The 15,719-nt window shown below is 35.6% G+C and overlaps 1 protein-coding gene across 2 annotated transcripts in view; it reads left to right on the top strand.

Annotated features, from left to right (window-relative positions):
* The window catches only part of LOC145985766 (clavesin-2-like), a 39,932-nt gene extending 27,091 nt beyond the window's left edge, over positions 1–12,841 (top strand). For both annotated transcript variants that reach the window (XM_083119841.1, XM_083119842.1), the window contains exons 3-8: positions 1,063–1,154; positions 3,878–4,031; positions 7,197–7,390; positions 8,491–8,601; positions 10,910–11,054; positions 12,218–12,841. In XM_083119841.1, the coding sequence (XP_082975967.1) occupies positions 1,063–1,154; positions 3,878–4,031; positions 7,197–7,390; positions 8,491–8,601; positions 10,910–11,054; positions 12,218–12,243 (722 nt within the window). In that variant the 3' untranslated portion in view covers positions 12,244–12,841. The remainder of the gene's footprint in view (positions 1–1,062; positions 1,155–3,877; positions 4,032–7,196; positions 7,391–8,490; positions 8,602–10,909; positions 11,055–12,217) is intronic.
* Positions 12,842–15,719: the final 2,878 nt, after the last annotated feature.

Genomic DNA, 15,719 nt, shown 5'->3' with positions numbered 1-15,719 from the left:
CTTTTTCCAAATTTCTAGCTTTTAGTGTTTTACTCACTATTATTGGATTTTGTAATAACAATATTACTTTCGATAACTATATTCTGTTGTTTTTGCAACAAGTCCATTTTTTATGTAAACCCCACAGAATTTTGTTGTAAATTTGGTCGACAAACCTTCGGTAACTCTTTACCAACTATCTGGCTGCACACAGAATTTAATTTTGGGGGACGGTCTGAACCTGTAGCTTCATTATATATATAAACACGCACACGCACACTTGTGTGTAGGAGGGGTCATGTCTCCCTGTGAGCTGATAGGTTTTTAGTAATAATAATTTTGTCAATAGTGTATAAATTCATAACAAAACATTTTTTCAGGTAATTTCATATTTTAAGGAATTTTTTTCTCACACAGGTTCACTTTTACGTGAATTTTCGAAGTGCAGGTCCCTTGGGATACGCCTTTGCCAGCTATCATTCTATGTTTTTGTGACGAATAGATATATTGTATTAGGGTATATTTTTTCTCTCCTATAAATTGTCTTCTTGCTTATCTTTATTGAAGTGTAGACCGCCGCGTCAGTGTTTGCACTATCGGCAAGCGAGGCGCTCGCGGTAGTATGTCGGCGCTGCAGACTGCCCATGAATCAGCGTGTGCAAGTTTCCATAACTAGATTAAACAGTGGTTTATGTACGACATGTAACACTTACAGCGGAAATCTTGTTGACTGTATCACTTTACAGTCTCATTTCTACTTTCAGGACCTCCTTAAAAACAGGTTTTTAGCCCCATTCGCCAGCTTACGTTGGTGGGTATCTTAATGAAGATGTATAAAAGATGTGTGCTCATCGAAGTTGACTAGTTTGAACACCTCATTTTATAAATCTGGCAAGTAAGAAACTTTTTTAAAAAATAATTACGGAAACTGTTGTGCACTTGCTTCATCGACACTACGATACCGACAAACGGCCGCGAGTGCCCCGTTTGCCGATAGCGTAAACACTGACACGGCGGTCTACACTTTAATAGATCGCTCTGTATAATATAATAATAGTATTTTCTTCCATTTCTATCACACAGAGATTCCTGGTCTGAGGTCTCGCTTAGACGACTGTTTCCTCTTAGCCTTTCTGCGCGCCAAGAAGTTCGACAAAGAGAAATCACTGAAAACGGTAAGCAGATATAGACCATCTGTAACCTCAACACAAAACATAATTGTACGAGATTTCTGTATTATAATATTTTCTGCACTTATCACGTGTTTTTCAGAGAATATGACAAATTCCACCGCACTTATAATCAAGAACCGTTATTTGGTATAAGTTTTGGTCCCTTTGACAAGACAATAAAATTTCATGAATAGGAACGCGCGTACATTACCTGAATTCTAGTGAAAATACGTGTTCTTCTTTCATTTTGAAAGATTCGCTTTCAAAATCTAAATAACAGTGTCACCATTTCACGCAGATTCATTACAAAATCTGTGGCGTACAGTTAATTTTGAAAACTAACCCATACATTTTGATCCAACGATAGAAACTTTAACATAAAAACTGAAAAGATATATTAATTAAAATATTATTAATAATAACTGCAAAGGGAACTGATGGCTTCAAAACACATGCATCATTCAGTAGTAATTTGTTTCAGAATTCTAAGGAAAACCATAATTTCCCGTTTTGAAGACTATTTTAGCAGAACTATTCCATGTGAAATCACTCAATGAAGAGGCACTTTTCAACCTCACATATTTTGCTTCATTTGAAATTTGGCATAATGAAAGAGTTACCTCAGATAGGAACCTGTGCAAAGTAGCAGATCCATATCCCTTGTATTTCCGAAACAAGTGGGGTACAAAATGTGCTATTTCAATCATTTTTTTCACCATCTTGTTAATTTTAAATTACAATATTTCGGCAATCAGGGTACCTATGGAAGTAGTTTAGACGCCGTTGGAAAGGTCTCGAAGAGCTCTCTCACATGAGATGTTGTAGTAATATGTAAGAGTAATATACAATTGAAGGCGGTGTAAAGAAAATTTTGGTAGCTATTTTCTCAAAAACTGTTTTTTTGTTTTTTTTCCCAAATACACTATTATTCAATAACTGTACAATATTTAAAAATGGGATGCCAATGGGGTCCGGACTTATGTTAGATTAAGGTTAGGTTAGGTAACGGAATAATAACCGACTTTGAGCCTCCCTGATGGCGCAGTGGTAGCGTCGTCGCCTTCTAATTAAGAGGTCCCGGGTTCGATACCCGGTGGAGGCACATAGTGGTTCGGATTCCACTTTAAACTGTAGATCCAGTCCCGATTAGCCTTACAGTGCATAAAGTGGACTTAAAACACCAAATTAAACAATTAACCAATAACCTACTTTGATTGATAAAAATGAAATGCATAAGTCTAACAGAAATTAAATGTAAACACAATATTGTAGGAATTAATGTACATATTTACATTCGCAGATCTTAGAAATACATTGCCGCTGAACTGCAGGTTGATTTAGAAGTAGCCCAACTATGGGTAGCATGTAATATTTTAGTCAGCGAATTTAAAATCTAAATGACTTTGATACGAGAAGCTCGTCATTTCTTTCAGGATAGCAGAATTTATACAGAACTATCCACAAACGTTAACAAGACTCCATATTTGTTCATGAAGCTGAGAACTACAGTATGGCGTCTTTAGTAACCAAAGAGCATGCGCAGAAACTAATTTTTTATCCAGAAAACGCCGATATCCGATTTTCCCTACTTTGCCCTACACGTCGCGCACAACTCCTCCACCTTTCCCTATGTGGAGGACATTGGAAAGGGCATTTTTATTTTGCAAAAAATATATGTAATTATTGATTCGATTGTGTTGCTTTATTTTACTTCCCCTTTATGTCACTTTTGGCTAATTGCGAATATGGAGATGAGTGATGATATGATGAAATTGATAAATGGACACTCACAATCATCCATGCCCATGCTGGGATTCGAACCCGGCACCGATATGTAATCATTAAAATATTCATTATTTTCTCTTTTAAGTGAAAAATGTGTCGATTTTTCATTATTTGATAACATTTTCTAGTAATATATATTCTTTACTGTTAATGGCTGTGTCTATTTTTTGATACTTAGGCCTATCTGGAAAACCTAGTCACCGTACAACACCGACGATTTTTCATATCAATGTAACCACAAATTCAGGGTTGCCACCGACATTTATTTTTTCTGTCGAATCACATTCAAAATAGAAATAGCGTGGAAGAAGAATTTTCACAATAGAGGTGTTGCCATGTCGATGCCAGAATATTTATCATATTCTCCTCCAGTGGTGATTCTTTCACTATCCGTGCACGTAAGAGTACTCTTGGTGTTATTACGTTGTAACTTTTCCAAGGCACAGGTACTCACTCCAAACAACTGATTACCTTGATTTGTTTCAACATCTGTTTGTAGCTTACATCGGTATAGGTGTAGTATGTCTCCACATTTAATCACAGCAGTATGTATACACATTCTCGACATATGATAATCGGTAGGTTAGGTTAGGTTAGGTTAGGAGTGTTCACTCGTGATAACGTTTCTAAGTCATGTTTTGGAAGTCTGATCTTAGTCATGTTCTTTGCAAACATTTTCATCATTCTTCTAAAAGTCCTGATTGAGTCATTTATCTGATTTGCAGTGTTCATTGAACACTCCTAACCTAACCTAACCTAGGTGAAAGTAAAATAAAGGAAACATACAAAAATGAAGGACTTCCTACCTATTCTAATGTGCAGACATACTACACCTATACCGCTTACATCACCCCTGACTTCTCCAACGCAAGTGTTACCCCTTAATTTCATAAACTCCATGCAGTAAAGTGCAGTTCTTGAACTCCTCTTTCGTTTTGCAGCTCAAGAGATACTACGAAGCAAGACAAACGTATTCTAACTACTTTAAACCACTGCTGGTTACTGAAAACAAGACATTGTACTATGATGAACATACTTATGTAATTCTTACCGAAAGGGACTCATTTGGAAGAACGGTAGAGATCGTTCAAGTTGGTAAGCTAACTTTTATTATTTTAGAATAACAAAAAGTGCAGTATTCGAAATAAAATTTGAAATCTAATAGAGTAAAGTTATAATTTTGTTGATTTCATTTATTTTACGTCGCTTTTCTGGCACCTTTAGTTAATCGTAACGATGAGAATTGATGGTGGCACGGTATAGTGGATGAAGGGACATAGGCCTGTGCATAAAGCGGACTTAACAAAATAGTAATAATAATAATAAACTCAAACTCATGCCTCATTTGTTTCTCTGCATCATTAGCTCATATGGGTGATTTAATTTGCACGCATTTTTTTGTATAATCCTTAGAATTACTCATTAATATTACACTTGCTAATTTGTTAAAGATTTGGATAGTTTCCTGAAACAGGAAGTTAAAAAATTACTACGATGTAACACTTTGTGCAATACGTAATGCCATATACAACAAAAGGGGGGGGGATTACAGCCCACCTAAGTTTTTGTTTTTTTACAAAATAATATTTTTCAAATAAGTAACTAACCTCGCATTTCAAGGGGTCATTGGGCAACTAAAAAATACCTAATTTTTTGACGTTTTTGTAAAAATGTAAGAACCTGAAATTTGAAAGATGGCAAGTTGGGAACAGGGTCATTAGAGAATTGAAAGTGACACAAATCGTCATATTGTATAAATTACTAAAACACAAGATTTTCTCTTCAACATGAAATTTATAGGCCCATACTATATAAGTTGTTATTAACGGGTATCGTACACGTTACTTATTATTCAAAATGGCACCTGCTTTCATTGACTACCTTTCTCGCTGGAACAGATGACGATTTGGTAACTTATTTCGCCTCGGGAAATTCTCATTGTTCGGGGGCAGGGAACTGACTGCTCTTTACGCAAAACGCACGAGTTAATCGACGTATTTCTGAGAACACGATTGACATCCTTCTTTATCGGAGTAAGAAGAAGTTCCACAGGCGATTGACTTTCTTCGTGATCTTCATGATCATCAGATTCTTCACCAGAGGAACGAACCATAGCGTTCATTTCATCATCTTCCTATTCAGTCTCCAAAAATCGGATCCACAGTTTACTCGTAGAATCAGGATTGCACTCCGATATACATAAAGTTTCGAAGTATTTATTTCCCAAAGCCTACGATGGTAAAGAAATTTCAGAGTGACACACATATTGTTGCTTCGGACGACAATGAGCAGAAGGGGTGGAAGCTGAGACGCAGTGGCGTAGCAAGGTATGGGCGAAGAGGGCGACCGCCGGAGGCCTCGCGCCTGAAGGGGCCTCGCGTCTCATGAGGTTGATGCAAAAAATGTATTAAATAGAAGTGAGGTGAAAAAAGATGGAAAAGGCAAATTTTTGTAGCCAATGAAATTAAAACATTGTTTTTATCTGACTTTAAATTCTAGTTAAACGTTATAATATGTCAAATAAGGGATGTAACGTACAGACGGGCGGGCACTAAGCCTAAGGGAGTCCGGAAAAAGTAAAAATTATTGTCACATTTCCCTTGTGAAACATTTACGCAAAAATTCACTATAACTTGCGTGGACATTTTTACCCATTTATTCCTTTCTCGCATAAAAAAGTTTGTCTTGTATTTTCTTCTTTCTCTCGACCTTGCACTCCGGATTTTAATATGTTAAAAACAAAGCACCTCCAACTGCCACGAAGCAAGTACGAGGCATTTAAATGCTTGGATTGTTGCAACTCAAGAAGGCAATATATAATATAAGCAGTTCTTACTTCCTACATCTTCATATTTCAGCTCCCGGAAAACAAAGAAAGACATTTTTAGGGTGAGTGGAATTATTCTTCAGTAATTTATTATTATTTATATATGATAATTTACTGACGTATCCGTGGAGATTTTGTATCGATTCACATTGAGATTTGAAATTTAAAAACGAATGAGGGCCTCGCATTCTAATCTCGCCCAAGGCCTCGCGATATGTTGCTACGCCACTGCTGAAACGGAAGCAGAATAGAAACTGAGGTCGCTGATTCGGCACTTCATCTCTGTAAACAACAATTCCTAAAAACTATTTTCTGAAGAACATGTTTCCAAAATGTGCAATTCCAACTTGTTTGGTTTCTATCATACATCTATGCATATCGCAACAGTCATGAGTAGGGCTCGAAAGTTGAGGAAATATCCTTCTTTTTTTCCTAGTGTCCGAAGACGAGGCCCAACATAATATATGTTCATTTTGGGTCATTGTAGGCCAGAAAAAGGTGGGTTTTATTTGTCCTTTTTTTTGCCTTTTTCGGCGTTTTTTGGCTTATTGGACCTTTTTTAGCTTTTTTAAAGGTCTTCACGGCTTTTTTTTTGCAACCTCACCTTCTTTCGACTACGACTACTCAATTCGAATCATCAGATCATCACCATCACCTCCCCTACCATACATCATTTCTGTAGTAAAAAAATAATAAAAAAAATTTATATATATATATATATATATATATATATATATGAACCATCCCTGAAACAAGAGAAAAACATTTTTGGACGACTGAATCAGGTACGGTACAAGGTCCTTTAACCGTTACTTGTCTGGATGGTCGCGCTGTAAGTGGTAACTTTCTCTTGTTTTGAAGCTTTCAGCACGGTGTATACGACCATATACATTAAATATGTAATTGAAACTGAAGTTATTAATTAATTTGGGTCACATTTATACGTCCTTTTTTCCGTTTCAAGGTCCTTTTTTTATATTTTTAGGTCTTTTTATAGGTATCATTTGGCAATTTATAGGTCTTCAACTTCCGAGCCGTAGTCATGAGGTATCAACAAAACATTAAATCTAAGATAACATGAGCCAAGAGAGATACAATAGTCAATTATTACATTAGCTTTCATACTAACAAAATACTGATATGAAGAGTACCTTAACCTTGAGAAAATAATATGAAGTTTTCGTTTGAATTAAGATTCGACTTGGACTGTTGAGCTGATACTTAAAGGCTAGTTGTTAGGAAATCTGTGAGCAAGCCAATAGCGCCCCCACCTACCCCCATTTTTTTCGACTCGTAATGATAACCCTAAGGATTCTTACAAGACAAAAAAAAGTTTTAAGTAAGTTTCGTGTATAGCTAGGCTAGTGAGGTCATGCACAATGATTCGTTCGGTAACAATTCCAGAAAATAATGTTAAGTTGTTTCTGTTTCAGGAAATTGGGACTTTTCAAGGTACACAGTTGAAGATTTGTGGAGATTCATCTTCACCAACTGCGACTTTTTCCTGTTCGACCAAACGTTCCAAGTTGGAGGATTTGTTCTCATCCTGGACTTTTCCAAATTCGGAATTGCTCATCTGAAGCACGGGTCGCTCACGTTCGCCAAAGTATTTGGGCGTGTGTTTCTGGTAAGAACACCCCTTGCCCTCCGGGGAGTTGGAAAGACCGAATAGTTCCTTCCTTCTCTTTCAGGGAGGTCTCCAGACAGGTTTTGAACTGGTACCTACATATTAATTGAATTGTTGTTTTTATTACATTTTATGCACAGATAGGCTAATCGGGACTGGCCCTACATTTCAAAGTGGGATCCGAATCACTATGTGCCTCCACCGGGTATCGAAACCGGGCACCTTGATTACAAGGCGACGACGTTACCACTGCTCCAGCGAGGAGGCCTGGTATATATTGATAAATTAAGGTATGTACGCATGTATGTATGTATATATGTATGTATGTATGTATGTGTGTATGTATGTAAGAGTCCTGATACCAGACCTTGACAGATGAAGATTTCCAGCTCCATAGCTAGATTTTTTGGGGCCCTTACGCAGGATTGTGGTTTGGGGCACCTCCGCACTACCAAGCACCTGCTTTTTTTGTGCGTTCTTCAATATTTTCTTCTCGTAACACATTTACATCCTACAAATTCTGAAATGAGGAAACGAAGAAGAAATCAGTATAAATAATATATAATATAGGTCATATTTAAAGACTCGTAGTTTGCATATATATATATATATATATATATATATATATATATATATATTAAAAAAACATTTATCATATTTAAGCTGAAGAACTACTACTAATTTGGAAACAGAAAACTCTAGCATTTTGTTACCGCGATGTAAGCCTACAACTAAAAGAAGAAGAAAGTTAAGAACAATAATAATTAAAATAAATAATAGAATGTGCAGTATGTTCTCAGTAGAAAAAAATTGAATTTAAAATTATTCAACTCTGTCTCAACAACAACAAAAGTTGTCTCTCAATTATTCAACAAAGTCTCCAACTTTGTAACCGGCTAATATATTCAAAAGGATATCTTAATTAGCAAATTTCGTAGGAAACGTTTCTGTAATGAAACCAATTTGAAATGAAATTCTCAGAGTAGCTCTTAACACTAGTAAAATAGTACATATTCACAGCATTTTACTAACGTAAGTATTTATAAATATTCGGTACATATGAAAACAATGTAGACTCACGATTTGTTGTACTTTTCTAGGACACATACCCTATTAGATTCAAGGCCATCCATATACTGAATACGTCTATCTACTTCCGGGCCCTTTACAGATTGGTAAAACCGTTCTTGTCGAAGAAAATCAATGAGAGGGTGAGTAATATTATTCTATCCATTCTGCATAGTTCCTGTATATTTAAAGAATACTATAATCGATGATGGACCGGAAAATAATGTAACATTCAGTCAGGCACGTATCTAGAAATATATTTCGGGGGGAGTCCGAACCAAGTGACACAGAAATATAGGGAGGTTATTTAATTATTTTACCGCGAGAGTGTCGGCCGCTCGGCGGCCCCGTCATGCAACAGGTTCCGGCAAATTGCGTTACAGTAAGTCAGTAACAGAAACAGCTTGTTTTGTAAGTTTCCACTTTTCACAATTACAGTTACAATTACAATTGAAATAAGCACGTATCTTGTCGCAAGGATGCTGGAAAAGGTGTCCTCCGAAATACAAATATTTCTGGCACCTTATTTCTGCAGGCAGAATAGTTTAAATACATTTCACAATTTTCAGATTTCTAAAATCTGTCAAAATACCGTTACCTTCAATTTTGCGAAACAACTTTTTCTTAGTATTGGGTAGTCCTACAAATACAATATTGGTCTTGTTTTGAAGCTCTTTGCATCTGTTTTTAAAATTCATTATCATTGTCAATTCACATTACGAAATCGATTTTATACAAATTTTTATTCAACGGAGTAAAGATGTACATGAAACGTGGCAACACCTAACGAAGTGACAGCCCATAAATTCCACGATTTAACAGACTTCTCTGCGTGCGGTGTTGCCATATATTTCTGCCTGCACCATACTAAAATTTCATCACAATCAGACCACCCGTTTATTGATATAATTTCAAAGAGAGCGATCGTTTGCAAAATTAAAAATAACTGACACTTTTTTGTCCTCACGACGAAAAAAATAGAAGGCATACTCGAGAAAAAAAAATGATTAGCATAGATTAACGCAGAATTTAATAAGCTAAGTTTTGATTAAACCCGTTTTTATGTAGGCTTACTGGTTATTCTTAATTGGAGTCAAAACTCGAGTATCTATAATTTTTAATCCGTCATTAACTTTGTTACACTACTAAATGCGTGGGATTAGAAAAAAAATACAATAATAGTTGGAAAGTGGGAATTTTTAGGTCCAAGAAAGATAATCAGTAGTAGTGGAGATAAAACCTTATATGATCATAGCCTGTAAGAAGAATGAAGTAAATTTTTGCCCCTCTGGGGTTGAGCTACAACGCTGAGTAAGCCAGTCAATAGGCAGGAAACGTGAAAGAGAAGTGTCAGTAAAACAGATTTCTTGAGAGTAACCCTTCCTCGTGGAAAATATATTTTTGAAGGCATACCCATAAATCGCATTAACATTGTCATTATTTTAGCTTCGCTATTCTGCCACTTTTGACTAATGGCGACGATGTGGATGAGTGATATGATTAAATTCTTGAAGGGACACTCACAAAGAATACACACGACCAATCCGGGATTAGAACCCGGGAACTTAGTTGGCGACATCGAGCATTGCCTTATAACAATGCTTTTTGCATTTATATCTCTGTGATAAAAATACTAACTAACTAACTAACTAACTCCCTAGCCTTCTTAAACCCGAAGGTTTATGGCTGCAGCAACACAGGCCTTCCATCTTTCCCTATCTTGAGCAAGTTCTATATACTCTTTTCCATCCCTACCGATTTCCCTTAGGTCCATCTCAACGTTGTCCCTCCATCTTCGTCTTGGCCTTCCTACAAGTCTCTTACCATCAGGTTTCCCAACAAGAATCCTGTAAACTCCTCTTTCCTCTCCCATTCGTGCCACATGGCCTGCCCACCTAAGTCTTCTTGATTTAATTATTCTAATAATATCTGGACATGAATACAAATTATGTAGTTCTAAATTATGTAACCTTCTCCACTCACCTGTCTCCTCATCCCTTTTAGGTCCAAAGATTTTCCTAAGGATCTTATTTTCAAATACTCTCTATCTTTTTTTTTTTACCTTTCAATGTAAGGGGCCAAGTTTCACATCCATATAATACTACAGGCAAAATTACTGTTTTGTATATTTTAACTTTTAGTTTCTTAGATATTAAACGAGAAGACAAAAGTTTATGAAGAGAGAAGTAACATGCATTTCCTGAATTAAGCCTACTTTTTATTTCCTCTTTAATATAATTTTCATTTGTTAATATTACTCCTAAATATTTGAATTTGGAAACTGGTTCAAACGAGTTGTTATCAATAATTAGATTTTGATTATTACCTATTATTATATCTCTGTGATAAAAATACAGAAGTCAGAAAATGTAACAAAAACTAAACTAGTTAGTTTAAAATAGATTATCCTTAAGTATACTTTGTACAGAGTGCCAGTTTACTTATTTGCAGATAATTGTTCACGGTCCAGGCTCAACCGATTATTGTACTTATATCAAACGAGACACTTTGCCAGATGCTTACGGAGGAACAAAGCCTGGATTCGACAACACGTGGTGGCTGAAACAAATGGAAGACATGGAAGATGCAATAAAAGGTGACTTATTCTCATTGGTTATTCAAAGAGTCGAAAGAGATTGCATACATTTCTTAAAAATATTAAAAAATACATGTGTTATGCATTTTAAAATACGTCCTTTTGCATAAATTATATATACATATTAAATTCTTGTCTGTGATTAATGATGTTCACAAAATGTATAAAAAAAATTCACTAATCTCTTAAAGTAAATCCAAGATAGAAACTATATGTAGAAGGAAAGAAAGTCACACAAGCACCCACACACACATACATACACGCTACTTCCATATAACTGAATTCACACCTACATATTGTCGCCACACAATACCGAAAAATATTGATGACGAACAAAGTTCGTTAATGACGTTTTTCTTGTCGAGATCACACCTCGGTGCTAGGGGCACTACAGAGAGAAATTTTCTATCTCGTGTGTATTCAACCACATTGTACAGACTCACGGTTGTTGCGAACATTATTTTTTATCTGACCGGCAACTTACCAAAACTACTGCATACTACGGAAAGAATATAATGCGAGAAGAGATGGTAAACAGGATGGGATCGCAGAATTTAACACCTCACTTTTAAACCACACATCTATGAACCACCATTATATCCCACATCCCATGTTATGCTCTTGCATTAGAGAAGTGGTTCTATAGTTCTACACAGAAGTGTACATTTTACAGATGTCAGTCTTTGCCAAGACATGGCGTACTTTTAATTTGCTTTAGCCGTACTACTTAATTCCGTGAACATACAGTAACCTTATTAAAAACTAAATATGCTGACCAAGGCAGTAATTTATTTTATTAAAAACATAAACTAAACGTAACGTTTCAACCTTCTAGCAAGGTCTTCATCAGACTCTGTATCAAGTACAAAAGTAACAAGATCTTGTTACTTTTGTACTTGATACAGTGTCTGATGAAGACCTTGCTAGAAGGTTGAAACGTTACGTTTAGTTTATGTTTTTAATAAAATAAATTACTGCCTTGGTCAGCATATTTAGTTTTTAATAATCATGGAAACAAGGCTTAATGGTGTTAGTAACCTTATTACTCAACGTACTTCATATTCATGATAAAACAACCTGTAGTATCTTGAGTGGAAGTGTTATTTATGTAGCAACATCAGTTTCTTTTCTTCCGTCCTGTAATCTCTTTTTTTCCTTTGCAGAAAACGCTACTTACGGCTACCAGTGAGGTATAGATCAAATCTAACAACATTATTCATCCGCAGTAACTACAGCCAAGAATAACCGGATATAAAATCTCAAACGCATCAAGATTTGGAAAGCACAAATAGGGAAAAGAAGCAATTTAGACACAGGATTTAAAAGAACCTCCACCGCCCATAACCACAAGACAATGTGGTTCCCGTATGTGACTTACGGTCAGGTCTTCATAAAAAAAACAGGCACTGTGTTAGTGCGAATGGCGTAAAAAGTGTGGTTCTATTTTTTTCCATCACATTAATGTGTTTTGTAAATAATATGAGTAAAAGAGATATATATAAAAAGTAAACGTTGCATTTTTCTTTAGAAAGAGTTTACATATTTTATATTTCTTGAACACAAATATTTATTTAGGTACTACACAAAGTGTCTTGTTGTGTGTTACACAATAATACTTCCCAGTGAAAATTATTTTTTTCTTCATTTCTAATACTTTTACTGTCTTCAAATATTTTACTAAAATTACATAATAGTTTAAATGATGAACAGAAGAAAATTATTCATATATAAAGATACCTGTCAGCAAAATATTACCACAAAATATGGCTGGTGTGCAGATATTTTAAAAAAATTATACAGAAATAGTATTTCTTAAAAATAACAAAATAATATTGGTGAACATTGACCCATCACAGTAACAGTGAATAATAATAATAATAATAATAATAGGATTCCGGCTTGGAACCCCGGTGGAGTCACAGTGCAATGGTTCGGATCCTACTTCAACTTTAGCTCCAGTCAAGAGCAGATTATCTGAGCAAAAGGTGAATTTAAAACAAACTTTGACGTAATCACGTGCTTCTTTGTTAGTATGGAAAATGTAAAGTGCAAGGGAGAAAAATGCATTCGGTGGTATTATTGTTATTTTTTAAAAGTTTTTACGAATAAAAATGTTTTAAGAACATTGGGTATGTCCTTGACTAACATCTTATATGAAGGGTGAATCTATTTTTCGGTGCCATCTTAAGTGCAGAGTATGATTTATTATTTCATTTTCATATCTGTGCAAGAGCCTGTGTTTTCTTCCATTCAACTATATGCTACTTCACACGCTCATCCGAAGGCTACAGGATTGTATTCAACGGCGCTGAAAACATGTAAATCGATACTAAATTTAAATCTGTGGCGCCAGCCTCAAGTTTCTTTGAACAGCCATATTTACCTCCATCTTGGATTTGTGGAACGTCCATAAAAAGCATCAATGGCAAACGTAATTTTCACTTTGATAGGGCAACGTGGAGAATGCCCAAACAGTGGTTCATGCTTTTAAGGAAATAAAACTTGTTACTTATTTGTTACCCTACTAATATGCGATGTATCACATATTCTTCCAAATATCACAATAATTATATTTGTCATAAATAGGTGCAAAATTATGATCGGGAAAGCAAAAAAAAAAAAAAGTTCTGAAAATATTTTGAAAAAGGTGAAAAAAAAAGGTGTTGATAAAATGCCTTTATTCAATGCTCTGTTTTTCTGCGCCTTCTGAATATAATGCACGCGGACCGCGTAGAGAACTGTGGTTCTTCCGAACAGGTTCTGTTGAAGTTTGTGTTTTCTCTTGCGGGTTTTGCTACATTATCTTGTGAACTATTGGGGCTGCAATGCTTATATAATACCCTTTTATAGCTCTCGTTCTGCACTACAAAAGGAGACTATAGGAATTTATGTAGCTGCTCAAGTGGAGTGAAAATCATTTATTTCTCTGTTCAATTTTTTAACAAAACGTGAAAGAAAAGGAAGGGAAAAGATGCTGAAGCATCAAAGAGGGGGATAAAAAGAGGATAAATGTACTAATCTCACGAAAAGATACAACAAAGTATGTTCATTTTACTTGATTTCACAACCTGAAATACATATATGAAACGATCGGTATGAAAACAGCTATATTTTTGGAAAGGTACAGCACCTTAAAATCCGTTCGCTAATCATAAATCTTGTCCATTGCAATCCTTATTTTGTTCTATGCTGTTTTAAAGAGCACAGCACATAGTACGTTACAGGTACCTGTAATTTTGGGATAGAACTTTTATTCATCGTAAAAAAATAATTCTTGTCAATTGTAACGTTATCATCAATATAACTGTGTTGGTTTGCTTGGATTTTTAATGAGGGGTATGGGAGTTTCCTTCTACTTCTTTCCTTTGTAAACTTAAATTTAGTTCCCAGCAAAATACATATGGTTTATTTCAACTGTCAAGTGAGATAATTAAGTGAATACTAAGATGTACAGGTTGATTAATTAACCTGAGTCATAGGCGCACCGAAAAAGGGTTATGGGGTCAGTTTCTCCCTTTGGACTTAATTTTCTTGGAAAAAATAGGTCATTATAATTATTTTGCTCCATTTTCCCAAATATGACGGTATTCAAAATGGTTTTCCAGTAGCCCCTTGAAACTTTCTGGTTTGGCCTATGATCTGAATACTTCATCACTGTGGCTAGTCGCACATGTTCAATAAATTAGTAAATTATCAACAAATCGTAACGGAGGAACTCACCGAAATGTTTACGTGCAGCAAAAAATATGCATCTTGGCGCCAAATCAGGTTAACTGGCAACAATGGGATTGTATCATTCAACCTTACCTACAAAACTTCATGGTCTGTGCGGCATGTGTCGTTACTCACCTGAAAAGAAAAAAAACAATAATCAGTGCATGTATAATTAATAATTTCCTAGTCAGAACATTTGAGCAAAATTCAACAATTGTATACTACAGTGCCTTCATTTTATCATTGTGCCGGCCGTTTAGCGCCAGGAACCCCGACGCGAGCAACTTCTCAACTCGAGCGCAGAGATTTATTTTAATTTTAAAAATTCACAACTATAAGTAATCTATTCTCACAGAAAATCTTTGAAATTATTTCCTTGTACTGCCACACATTTTACACGACTTTTGAGAAAGTTCACTTATATATCACCTCTTCACACCTCTTCTGCACAAGTTTGTTTTCACGTATGAACAGGGCCGTATCAAGGTTTGTGGAGGCCCCTGGGCAAAATGTTTTGTCGGGCGCCCCCATTTTTTTATTATTTTTTACTAGAAGCTCTATTAGCTCAATATGTTAACCACCAATTGTCAGCAGTTGGAATGGTAGTCCTGATATTAGAATCAGTAGTCATTCACAATCGAACATATCGCAGATAGGTTTGTAGGAGAAGAGCGCAGTAAAATAAAGTTACAGGACGAAAATTGTAGCGCTATACCAGCAGTAAAGTTCTGCGTCTAAATGTCTACAGTATATTATGAAGAGTGAACACCGTAACTACAATACTAAGGGGGTTCAGACGGAAACAGAGAACTAAGCAGTTGACTGTACTTACGTACATAATTTATTATAAATGATATCATTTACAATTAAGAGTAAATATGTCACTACATATGCACGGTCCATCTACTGGACCATTACCGACAGGTTCATTGTGGAAAATGCAGTAACTAC

This window comes from Lepisma saccharinum, chromosome 3, assembly GCF_977018435.1.
Source record: "Lepisma saccharinum chromosome 3, izLepSacc3.1, whole genome shotgun sequence".
NCBI lineage: Eukaryota > Metazoa > Arthropoda > Insecta > Zygentoma > Lepismatidae > Lepisma > Lepisma saccharinum.
Note: the sequence above shows the minus strand (reverse complement) of the source record. Positions and strands in the feature narration are given on the sequence as shown.